The sequence below is a fragment of the Gorilla gorilla genome, chromosome 12 (genome assembly GCF_029281585.2).
Source record: "Gorilla gorilla gorilla isolate KB3781 chromosome 12, NHGRI_mGorGor1-v2.1_pri, whole genome shotgun sequence".
NCBI lineage: Eukaryota > Metazoa > Chordata > Mammalia > Primates > Hominidae > Gorilla > Gorilla gorilla.
In genome coordinates this window covers 106,951,594-106,964,274 of record NC_073236.2, presented here as the reverse complement: position 1 = coordinate 106,964,274, position 12,681 = coordinate 106,951,594, and the positions used below count along the sequence as shown (strand labels likewise).

Sequence of the window (12,681 nt, the reverse complement as noted above, 5' to 3'; positions counted from 1 at the left end):
GACAGGGCTGTCTCTGCGGTTGTCCCTGGGCGGTTCTCCCCGTCCCATGCGGGCGCCCTCTGCTGCCCGCCCTGCACTCCCATCCCTGCCAAGCGAGAAGTAGGGTACCAGAGGCTGCACACCGAGAAGCAGCCACGGGGACTTTACAGCCCCACAGGGAGCCACCTAAACGGTTTCCGATGGAGACCTCAGCGCGCCCCGACAGCCCTTTCTGGGGCCCGATTTGGTATCTGAATTCAACCCCGCAGCAAGTATCACAGCAAACACGGATAAGAAAACGCCGAGGCTTCCAAACAATATCAAACGCATGGGGCTTCTGAAAGGACAGGACCGTTCAGTAACTTTGCTGAGCGCTTTGTCCTCTCCCGGGACACGGGACCGGGGCGTGGGGACCTCCGCCTCGGCGACCCACGGGGGCAACCCCAGTGGATGTGGAGGGTGGCGGCGCGCCTTCGGGCTCCTTGCACGCCTTCCCCAATTAGGATCTGCCGCCTGACGTCACGTCTGCCGGAGATTGGCTGCTCAGGTCTGACACTCGGGGCCACGGGAGAGAAACTTTTAAAAGACTTCGCCGCCGGGGCTGCCTCGGAGTGTCCCGCTCGCTCTCGCTCGCTCTCGGCCACCCTTGCCGGGCCCCGCTGCGGCGCGCGCTGCACCCCCCGGCCGGGCGCGCGGACCCTCACCTTGCGCGGCCCGCTCCCCTCGCCCCTCCCCGCTCCCCGGGCTCCGCGCTCCCCACCCCCACGCCCTCCTCCTGCTCCCAGCCACAATCGGCCGGGGTCTGGGGCCGCTCAGCTGCCCGCAGAGCCTCCTCCCTCGCTACCGACTTGGTCTCCTCCCGCCTTTCCCGGGCTCTCGGCAGCTCTCGGGGGAGCCTGAACGCGCGGGGAAAGGCGAGCCGCACGGCCAGGGGAGGGGGCCGGACCGCGCGCGGCCGGTCGCGCCCGCTGGGGCCCGCGATGGCGGGGGCCTGGCTCAGGTGGGGGCTCCTGCTCTGGGCAGGGCTGCTCGCGTCCTCGGCGCACGGCCGGGTGCGGAGGATCACCTACGTGGTGCACCCGGGCCCCGGCCTGGCAGCCGGCGCCTTGCCCCTGAGCGGGCCCCCGCGTTCGCGGACATTCAACGTCGCGCTCAACGCCAGGTACAGCCGCAGCTCGGCGGCTGCCGGCGCCCCCAGCCGTGCCTCCCCCGGGGTTCCCTCGGAGAGGACCCGGCGCACGAGCAAGCCGGGCGGCGCGGCCCTGCAGGGGCTCAGACCGCCGCCGCCGCCGGAGCCTGCGCGTCCCGCGGCCCCCGGCGGGCAGCTCCACCCCAAGCCCGGCGGCCACCCGGCAGCCGCCCCGTTCACCAAACAAGGCAGGCAAGTTGTACGCTCCAAGGTGCCGCAGGAGACCCAGAGCGGCGGAGGCTCTAGGCTGCAGGTTCACCAGAAGCAGCAGCTGCAGGGGTAAGCCCACACCCCCTTCCGCCCGCCCGCCTCGCGCGCACCGCCCGCGGAGGGACCTGCGGGGTCAGGGCCACTCGGAGCCCCGCGGTGGCCAGGGCGGTCGCGCGCGGTGGGTCGGCTTTCTCTCCCCGCCTCCGCCTGCGCTGGGCGCCGCGGGAAGAGGGGAGTGCGGGGAAACCCAGGAACTTTTACTGACGTGAAACTCCGAGTGCATTGTTACCGAGCTGCGGGTAAACACAAAAGGCATTTCTGCCTGGGGCGTAACCTTCTGCGCGCAAACCCAACTGCTTCTAGAAGATGGGCGTAAACTTGAGGTCACTACAGTTTAATCCCTCAGCATCAATTAAACTCTGCAACTGAGTTTTAATTTTGGTTTAGCTAATGAAAAAAATGTTTCGAGGGCGGGCTAGCCATAAAGATCCAGCTCCTGTTCTGTGGCCTGGAACTTTGCAGCATCAGAGAAATCATGGGCTTGGACTTCGCTGCACCTGTGGGGTCTGCTTTCCTGGGGTGGGGTGTCTTGGTATTGATAAAAGTTTTGGTTGGAATGTTTCTGTTATTGGGCGCTCATAGTGTCTTCCCTTTGTGGGAATTCATCTCAGGTTGGGGTGTAGGGGAAAACTTGTTTTGCTTAGTTGGCATGTTTTTTTCAGGGGTGATTCCAGGCCATGTGCCCTCACTCCTTTTTGGACAGTTCTCTCTGAAACTCATTTCCAATTTAAAATGTTGGCCCAGATAATAGAAAAAATAAATTTGGCTCTACTGTAATTTGGGGGTAAGAAAACCATTTGTTGGGCCCTGTTCTCCCTTCTTGTATAGCCCTAGGTTTATGCAGGCTTTTTGGTTCTCCCAGCATTCCCTGATACATGTATGGGCCTTGCCCCTCTGCTTGGGCAGCTTTGGGTTGGGCATCCAGGGTACCTGTTAGGACTCTCTCTCATCCAGAGGGTTGCAGAAGCTGGAGGCTGGCCTTTCTGGAACATGCTGGAAGCTTGGGTTCTTGGGAAGGGGGTCTTTCTGCTGCTGGACTCAGCGATCTTGCTTTGTTTCAGGGTCAATGTCTGTGGAGGGCGGTGCTGTCATGGCTGGAGTAAGGCCCCTGGCTCCCAGAGGTGCACCAAACGTAAGTTGCCATGTTCACAGTGGCCCTGCACAGTAGGCAAAGTGGGGGGAGGTGTCCACATGGGGGCATCTCACAAGGGCCACTTGAAAGGGCTCGGGGGAAGTTGAAGTCTGAAATACAATCCACCCAGGCTTCATTACCACCTAGGAAGGGCTGGGTCAGGGTAATGTTAGTATCAATGCCAGCAGCAATACATTGTACAGAACCGTGCTGTGCATCCAAGACTTCTCTGAACTCAACAGAGATATTCATCATTCTGGCACATCTGTGAATCAGGAGCTAGGAAAAAAATTTCCATTTGAGGATATGCCATATGGCAGAACCAGTGTAATTAATTTGAACATGATACCAACAAATGAAAGACATTCTTTACGGTGATGGCAGGAGGGGCTTGGGGAGTAGAGGGCCCTATTCTGGAGTACAACATCAAAGTTTTTATAGCTTCCTGAAAACAGCAACCAGAATCCTTCATCCTTGAGGCCTGATGGTTTTCTAGAATGCACTTCTCTGCTGCTCTTCAGAACTGATGGATGGGGTTCTCTGCAGTGCTTCTGCAGTTCACATGCATGCCCAGCAGTGTTTTTTAAAAAATGTGTTAATGATGCATATAGATTTCAGAACACTGGAAAATTTTTCTCCTATGCATTGTGAAATTAAAGATCAGGTTAAGATGTATTTTGAGGCTCTTCTTGACGAATTGATGCTATCGGGTGCTCATTGGACATAAAGGAGTCTTACCTTCCCCCTCAGAAAAAGTGAAGCATTCTTAGTTGTTCTTTGCATAGAGATTGAGGCATTCCCATGTGGATTGGAATTGTCCAAAATTTCTGCTGCTTGGATTTTAAACTACAGGTGGATGAATTTTAAAAATTTCGGATACAGTCAATCTAGTGACCTTGTTTGTTGAAAATGTCTTCAATCCTGAAGGAAACAGAAGGGCTTTGGCATAATGGCCTTACTTTTGTAAAAAGGGGAATGTCCACAGGTTTTATGATGTCTTATGATCAAGCAGTAATTGCAGACATGAACAGCCTTCTGACTATTGAACTCAAACCACTAGATCAGAAATGCTCAGGGTTCTAGGCATTTTAGATTAAGTTATAATTTTTCATTTTGTAACTTCTTAAATTATACTTGTCAGAAATGTGTTAACATTTGTTTAGAATTTAGCATTGCTCAGGCCAAATGACATGCCCTCTCTCCCCTCAGTAACTCATTCTGTCCAAAACCTGCTGTGATATGGTTTGCCTGTAACATGGAGATAACTCATCTGTTAACAGCACCATTGCAATGGGATATTGCTGAGTAAAGGTTAAAAATACGGAATAGGGCCTGGTGCGGTGACTCATGCCTGTAATCCCGGCACTTTGGGAGGCCAAGGTGGGTGGATCACTTGAGGCCAGGAGTTTGAGACCAGCCTGGGCAGCATGGCAAAACCCCATCTCTACTAAAAATACAAAAAATTAGCCAGGTGTGGTGGTGTGTGCCTGTAATCCCAGCTACTGGGGAGGCTAAGGCAGGAGAATTGCTTGAACCCGGGAGGTGAAGGTTGCAGTGAGCCGAGATCGCTTCACTGCACTCCAGCCTGGGTGACAATGACTCTGTCTCAAAAAAAAAAAAAAAAAAAAAAAAAATTACCCAGACATGGTGGCGCATGCCTGTAATTGTAATCCCGGCTACTCAGGAGTCTGAGTCAAGAGAATTGCCTGTACCTGGGTAGGGGAGATTGCAGTGAGCAGAGATTGTGCTGGGCGATGCAGAGAGACTCCATCTCAAGAAAAGAAAAGAATTCAGAGCAGGATTTTACAGATAGGCAGAAGCTCCTTGATGCCTGTTGGAGAGAATGCTCAAAGGCTTTAATAAGTTTGCTTGGCAAATGATGCAATTGAGTGCTGTCTCTGAAAAGAGGATAGGCCCCCATTTTCAGGTTGCTTAGGGAATTCGGGGATCCAAAGATGTTCTAGAAGATCCCAAGATGTTCCAGATCTTGGGGAATCACTTCATGGCTTCCTGCTTCTGCAGGCAAGAGAGGCAAAGAAGTGTGTGCCTAGGTTTAGCTGGGTTTGCCCCCTGGTAATCCAGAGAGAGATCACAGAAGACTGCTGGTCAGAAAAATCAGTGTTGAAGTTACTTACAGGGCTCTAGAGGAAGTTGCTATGTTGGTTTAATCTTACGGTACCTACAACCAATGCTTCCAGCATTTGGCTTAAGTTTTCCTGCTGGCTTCTAGGAGGTAGCCCTTGGACAGTACCAGCATCTAAGCAATGTGACATCACTTTCCTTTTCTGTGGTTTTCAGCATTCAGAAGATTAACCTTCCTGTACTTCCCAGTTTAACAAATGAATTTAGGTACAAATGCTAGAAACTTAATTCACAGCTCTCTTCAGAAATAATTGTGTTTTTAAAAGGCATGCTGGGGTAGGTCAGCGTGCGATCCAAAATAATGTATCTCTGAGATGGATATTTAAAATAGGGGACTTACTTTGCATGTGTCTGGGAGATCCAGAGAGCTGAGAGAGCCTTCTGCCTTCAGATGGGACCACTGGGGCTCCTGCTGATGCTATAAACCTTGTGTCCATGGCTGAGTAGTGTGATACCAGGAAAGACCCCCGGCTTTGGGGTCAGAAGACCTAAATTCAAATGCTGCAGCCCTCGCTAGCTGTGTGGCCTCGGGGAGTTCACTTGACCTGTCTGGCCTGTATTTTCCCACTCAGAAATGACTGTGCTAAAACCTTGCCTTCTTTATAGGATGGTTGCAGGTATTAAGATGAAAAAAATGGGTATGAAAGCCTTGGTGAAACCAGAAAGATTAATATTAGAGATTAGTATTGGATCAAGCCAAGTAAATTCTATCTCCTTTATCGATGATTTGGCTTTCTTCTGTTTGTGGTTTCCTCCTCTCACTTCCTTATTATGCGGAGATTGAACAATTACAATTGGGTATGGTTTATTACACATAAGAATACAAAAGCCAATGATACGCCCACATGAAGTTCCCCCTTATAATAGTCGTCATAAAATATTCATAGACATTTAAATGTATAACCCAGGATGTCTTCTAATTGTCATTACATGTTGAAGATAATGAAGAATTTGAGTTTATATAGGTCATGTCCAATTGATGCGAAAAAAATTTCTGTGTAAGCGGTTGGAAGTGTTCATGTTGTTCAGTATTTGCCTAATCCAGTGAAGAAAATAAGGTATCCCTTTGAGCAAGCCTGGATTGTTTTTAGTTGATTGAAACCTAATTTAAATGGACCATGATCAAATGCTTCTGAAGACTAAAGATTTAGTGAACCTTAAATTGCAAATCAGAGAGATGTGAACAAGCAAGCGGCAGACCCACACAAGGGCAAAGAATGGATATGTGCACTCACCAAAGTGGTCCTCTAGGCTGTAGCTGCCCAGTCACTATGTAGAGACGCCTGGTTGCGTGTTAATGTTGCTTTTCCAGACACCCTTTGTATGTGGATCCCTAGGAATTGAAATTATCGTGTGGGATGTGTCATTTTAGTTAATATTGGATGACTCTTGATAGCCTTACCTGTTTTGGACAAAAGAGATGGAGAGATGGACCACATTTGTGCTCTTTCCAAGGAATTAACATTTAAAGGAAGGTTTTGTGGGTTAGGGACTTTGTCTTCCAAGTGGGGCATTAAACCCCTGATGTGTAACATTTTTGCCTCCTATCATTTTTGTAGTTTTTTTTTCTGTGCCCAAACTGAACCTCCCGCCATGCCCTGCATTGGTTCTTCCAGTCTTTTTGCCCCCGTCTCAGGGTAAGTGCAGGACAGACAGAGACATTGCCGGTAGGCTCAGCTTTAATGAGAAGACTGGACATGGGAATAGGCAATACAAAAGAATGAAAGAGAGGAGAGTGAGGCTGGGCTGGCAGGGTTATGGGGTAGAGGGAAGAGAGATGATGGCAGATACGAATCCAAAGCGGGTGCCTGGCACATTGCAGGCCTTCCATACACGCATGGACGGTTCTTTCATTTACTGTTTAGCTTTTACCATGTGCCAGGTTCTATGAATAGAGGAGAAACACAGCCAGCTGTAGGGAGTGCAGGTCTGTTTTTACTCACTTAACTCATGGCACATCAAATGACTTGTTCTCTCCTTAGCAAGAAACAGAAAATCGATATTCCATTGCTTTTCCATTGGCATTCAGCCCATGCTACTTTGGGGGAAAAAACCCAACTCTAGACATTTTCCTTAAATTATATGCAAAGGAGACAGAGTCACATGCACCCTTGGTGCTCAGAGATGCAGTGGTGGATGGCATCATCCAGGAGGGTGTGATGTGGCTGGAGTTCAGGTGACCTAGAGAACTGCCTCAGGCTGTCCCCCATCCCTCTTGGCTTGGCATCGTGCTTGCCAAACTTGGGAGTCGAGCCCAGAGTGATTGTATATTTTTTTGTATGCCTGCTATGGCCATTGGTAGCTGCTTTGCCAATAGATCTGCAGTGAGGTTTACCATGGCAACTGCTAGGAGGGCCACCCCGGCCCCCATGTGGGAGGGTCAGCTGGAGAATCTTGTCATGTGACACAGACAACCTCGGTGAAGAGAGAGGAACCCAGAGGTCAAGTTCACACTAGGTCAAATATGTGTTCTCGAGACTAGTTAAAAATCCACATTTAGGAACCGTAACACTGTAATAGTGCTTAAACCTTCATGACGAAGCCCTCCTCCAGCCCATGGGCCTGCTGAGGATGCCGCCCGCCCCCTGCCTGCTCTGCTTATTCGAAGTTTTTGCTGCCCAGTGAACCCTGGGCCCTTAGGAAGCCTGACTTGTTGAAAAGACCTTTGACAACCACAGGGTTTTGCTGTTTCTGACCCTCTTATTTGTTGTCTTGGATATTTCAGACATACTCAAACATGTTCGAGAGCTCAAATTAAATTTTCCTAAAGTGCAGATTTTGCTTCCCAGTCCTTCCTAGCAATGAACAGAGGCGACTTGGAGTGTGAGGGCTATGTCACCACCCTTTTAATACGGACCAAAATCAGGTCCAGCAGAGAGGAGATGCCGATGGGGTGGGGGTAACTTGTGCGGTGCTGTGGAGCTTACAGAGAGCATTTTCTTGATCTTCACACCCTGTAGTGTCATTGAGGCAGGCATGCTTTATTAATCCTATTCCAGACAGTGGGGCAGTGCTCAGATGCCACTGCAGATCTTGTGGCTCTTCCTACTGCCCTGGGCTTCCTGGACATCCAGTGCTGTGACATTCTTTCTTGAGGTTTTGGTCTGAAAACTGTCCTGACAGTCCTCAGTTATCTGGATTGGCTTCCACTGCCTAACTTCACATCATGATTTTCCAAGCTATGTGAGTTTTCTCGGGCTTCTGTAACAAGTTCCACAAGCTGGGTGACTTAGAACGATAGAAATGTATTGTCTCACAGTTCTGCAGTCCAGAAGTCCAATGTCAAGGTGTTGATAGGGTTACTTCCTTCTGAAGGCAGTTCTAGGCCTCTCTCCTTGGCCTGTAGATGGCCGTCTCTTCCCTGTGTCTTTATACATTGTCTTCTGTGTGTGTCTGTCTCTGTGTCCAAATTTCCCCTTTTTATAAGGACATCAGTCATATTGTATTAGCGCCTCCACCCCCCCCCCCCCCCCCCCCCACCAGTGCACCAGTGATCTCATTTTAACTTGATTACCACTGTAAAGAACCTATCTCCAACGGTGGTCACATTCTGAGGTACTTGGGGTTAGGACTTCAACACTTTTTTTTTTTTTTTTGTAGGGGGAGTACAATTCAATTCATGATGTAAGCCTGTGGATGCCTTGCACATAGGTTGGAGAGATGGGCTATTCAGAGTTGGCTCATTCCTGGGGCACTTGGGAACCCTAGCAGCTGACCCAAGGATGGGTGGGCGGGGCTTTGACTGGGCCCCTGCGACACCATCTGTGACTGTGGATCTAATTTGGTTACTTTTCTACTGCAGCAGCTCTGGCTGCTCCAGGGGGTGTTAGGAGAGATGAGGAATTGGCCACAGGTAATTTTGGTGATGCCTCTGGCCATTTTTACTGGGGCTCTTTTAAAGAGATTCTAGGTTGGTGTTTCTTACACATGAATGTCCAGCGGGACCACTGGAAGGGTTTGTTAAAATGTTAAAAGTTGTTAAATTCAACAAATTGAATCAAAATCTTTGGGGTTTTTAACAAGCATCCCAAATTATGCTGATGGAGGTGGCCCACAGTTTGAGAAACTGATCTGGAAGGAACTCAGTCCTGGGCAATATTTATGACCCTTTATGTGGGAATTTAAAGGCCAACCTCAACGCTTAGCAATTTAGAGAAACCTCTCAAGCAAGGCAGGAACCCTCTAAACACTGGGATAGCTCGGATTTGAAGAATGTATATACAGTCAAAGATTGCTGCACATGCAGTTTTTACATCCAGTTTTTCTTTAGTTAGTTGAATGTTTGAAGTATGTATGTGTATTTTTGGGAGAGCTGGAAATTTGCACAATTGTTGCTGCATCAGTGATTATGTAGAGTGCCTTTTAAAAAAGATTTAAACACTTTGGAACACTTGGGTGTTTTCTTCCACTAATTTTTTTTAATTACAAAATTTTTAAAGTTATATATATGTATATTTTTGCGAGAGCTGGAAATTTGCAAAATTGTTGCTGCATCAGTGATTACATAGAGTGCCTTTTAAAAAAGATTTTTTGGAACATTTGGGTGTTTTTTTCCATAAATTTTTTTTTAATTACAAAATTTTTAAAGTACACACAAACATAGAAGCTGCCCATCAGGGTCATGTTTTTAAAAGCTCCCTGATGTGGTAGTTAAGTACAATGATTTATACATAAAGGAGAAACTATGGTCTTATCTTTCTCTAAATGCATGTTTTACTAATGGTTTCCTGCTTTCTTAGTGGAGAGAAAATATTACGTAATTTGTTGGTGTGACACAAATTGGTTGTTTTCGTACTTATGGAAAAATACATCAGGGCTGTATTTCCAAGCATACCTCAGATATGGAGGGTTCAGTTCCAGCAAATATCTCAATAAAGTGAGTCACAAATTTTTTGGTTTCCCAGTACATGTAAAAGTCATGTTTATACTATATTGTAGACTATTAAGTGTACAATAATAGCATTATGTCTAAAAAGGCAAGTGTATACCTTAATTAAAAATATTTTGTTACTAAAAAATGGAATGATCAAGTGAGCCTTGAGTGAGTCATTGTCTTTTTGCTAGTGGAAGGTCTTGCCTTGATATGGATGGTTGCTGAAAGTTGGGGTGGCTGTGACACTTTCTTTAAAATAAGAAAATGATGAAGTTTGCTGCACTAATTGACTCTTCCTTTCATGAACGCTTTCTGTAGCATACAGTGCTATTTGATAGCATTTGACCTACTGTATAGCTTCTTTCAAAATTGGAGTCGGTCTTCTCAAACCCTACTGCTGCCTTATCATCTATGTTTATATAAAATTATAAATTCTTTGTTGTCATTTCAACAATGCTCACAGCATCTTCGCCAGGAGTAGATTCCATCTCAAGAAACCACCTTCTTTGCTCATTCATAAGAAGCAGCTCCTCATCTGTTCAAGTTCGAACATGAGATTGCAGCAATTCAGTCCCATCTTCAGGCTCCACTTTTAATTCTCTTGCTATTTCCACTACCTCTGCAGTGACTTCCTCCACTGAAGTCTTGAACTCCTCCAAGTCATCCATGAGGGCTGGAATCAGCTTCTTCCAAACTCCTGTTAATGTGGATACTTTAATCTCCTCCTGTAAATCATGAATGTTCTTAATGGCATCTAGAACGGTGAATCCTTTCCAGAAGGTTTTCGATTTACTTTGCCCAAATCCATCAGAGGAATCACTATCTATGACAGCTATAGCCTTATGAAATGTGTTTCTCAAATAAGAAGACTTGAAAGTTGAAATTACTCTTTGACCCATGGACTACAGAATGGATGATGTTTTAGCAGGCATGAAAATGACGTTAATCTCCATGTACATCTCCATCACAGCTTATAGGTGACCAGGTGCATAGTCAGTGAGGAGTAATATTTTGAAAAGAACCTTTCTGAGCAATAGGTCTCAACAGTGGGGTTAAAACATTCAGTTAACCATGCTGTAAACACACAGACTGTCATCCAGTCTTTGTTGTTCCATTTACAGAGCACAGGCAAAGCAGATTTAGCATAATTCTTAAGGCCCTGAGATTTTTAGAATGGTAAATTAGCTTTGGCTTCAACTTAAAGTCACCAGCTGTGTTAGCCCCTAAAAGGAGAGTCAGCCCATCCTTTGAAACATTGAGGCCAGGAATTGACTTCTCCTCAGTTTTCTTCAAGAACTTTTTCTTTGCATTCACAACTTGGCTAGCTGGTGTAAGAGGTCTAGCTCTTGGCCTATCTTGGCTTTCTACATGCCTTCCTCACTTAGCTTTTTATTTAAAGTGAGAGATCTGTGAGTCTTCCTTTCACTTGAGCTCTTAGAGGCCATTGTAGGGTTATTAATTAGCCTGATTTCAATATTGTTGTGTCTCAGGGAATAGGGAAGCCCAGGGAAAGGGAGAGAGATGAGGGAACGGCTGGTCGGTGGAGCAGTCAGAACACACACAACATTTCTCAGTTAAGTTTTCTGTCTCATATTGGGTACAATTTGTGGTGCCCCAAAACAATTACAATGGTAACATGAAAGATCACCGATCACATATCACTGTAACAGATACGTTAAAAATGAAAAAGTGTGAAATATTATGAGAATTTCCAGAATGTGATACAGAGACAGAAAGTGAGCACTTGCTGTTGGGAAAATATTGCCAGTAGACTTGTTGCATGCAAGGTTGTTACAAACCTTCCATTTGTAAGAAACACAGTGTTTGCGAAGTGCAGTAAAGTGAAGCAAAATAAAATGAGGTCTGCCTATATATGTATATACTGATGTGTGTCTGTTAATTTTTCCTGCCTGTTATGGATTGAGCACGTCATGTAGACACAGTCCATTGGATACTGCAATTCTGTGCATACATTGCCATTGAGACCCAAGACTGTGTGGTTATAAGAAGGAAGTGCCACTGCTTACTCCTTTCCTCTCCCTTCTATCTTACCTGCTTTTGTTGCCTTTCTCCTCTTCCTCCCCTTACTTGGTCTCAGTTTGGTTTGTCCTGAATGACAGGCAGTATGGCTCAGTGGTTGGAAGTTCAGTCTTTGGAATTAGAATACGGAGCTCCTAATTGACCTTAATACTTTCTCACTGTGTAATCTCGGACAGTCAAGCTTGAGACCTGAAGCAGAGCTAAGTTAACTCCATTCACAAAATAGGAATAATAATGGTCTCTGTCATCATCCAGGGGCTTGCTACGGGGCTGCATTAGGTAATACATTAAAAGCGCATAGAGAGCAGGGCCCCTGCACAGTAGTTGACAAAAATGAGCTCTCAGCACCTTTCATTTGTCTGCTCAGGACCACTTCCTCCTGGGCACCACTGCTTCTTCCATGCCCCTCTTCTAAGATCCTTGGGGGCTGATCCTGTTTGGTGCTCCCTAAGCAGATTCTATTTGATGCTCCCTAAGCACTCTGATTTCACTCTTAGTTGGCTCTGGGTATGGCTGAGCCAGGTAGAAGAGGCATCTGTCCCTTCAGTGTTGAGCTCCTGGGAAGCAGGTCCCTTGCTTTGCCACAGTACAAGTGCCACAGTACAAATGCTACCTAGGAGTAGAATAGAGTTGAGTCGCACTAGCATTTCTGATTTTGCGATGTTGCTAATGCTGTCCTCTAAATACTATAGAAAGAATTCTTTTTCTTTTCTTCGTTTACTCTCACCTTTTGGCAATAATTTCCACTTGTTTTTCTTTCCTGCATTTTCTCTCTGTACTTTTCCTTGCCCAGCAGACACTGCTGATTATGACAGCTTTTTCAAGGGCACAGCACGTTACTCTGTTTCCTCCTGCCTTTGCTCTGTAAGGCTGCTCTGGCATGGCCCAAACTTTGAGATGACTTTTCCTTTCTCCTTGCCAATTTTAGAATCTTTCTGTTCAACATCATCATCTGATAGAGATTTGGGACTAAGTAAAATGAATGTTGTATGATTTTCCCTGTAATTTTAGATCCCCAAATGCTGCTCTTGGCCAACTACACTATTCCCTGTGGCT

At 46.8% G+C, this 12,681-nt stretch overlaps 1 protein-coding gene across 11 annotated transcripts in view; it reads left to right on the top strand.

Moving 5' to 3' along the window:
• The first annotated feature begins 702 nt into the window (after positions 1-702).
• Positions 703-12,681, top strand: part of LTBP1 (latent transforming growth factor beta binding protein 1) — a 452,790-nt gene continuing 440,811 nt past the window's right edge. For 6 of the 11 annotated variants that reach the window (XM_055377710.2, XM_055377708.2, XM_063695965.1 and 3 more), the window contains exons 1-2: positions 862-1,447; positions 2,500-2,570. In XM_055377710.2, the coding sequence (XP_055233685.2) occupies positions 960-1,447; positions 2,500-2,570 (559 nt within the window). In that variant the 5' untranslated portion in view covers positions 862-959. Of the gene's footprint in view, positions 1,448-2,499; positions 2,571-12,681 lie in introns of all 11 variants that reach the window. The other 5 variants (XM_004029082.4, XM_004029083.5, XM_063695966.1 and 2 more) reach the window with 3 other exon arrangements.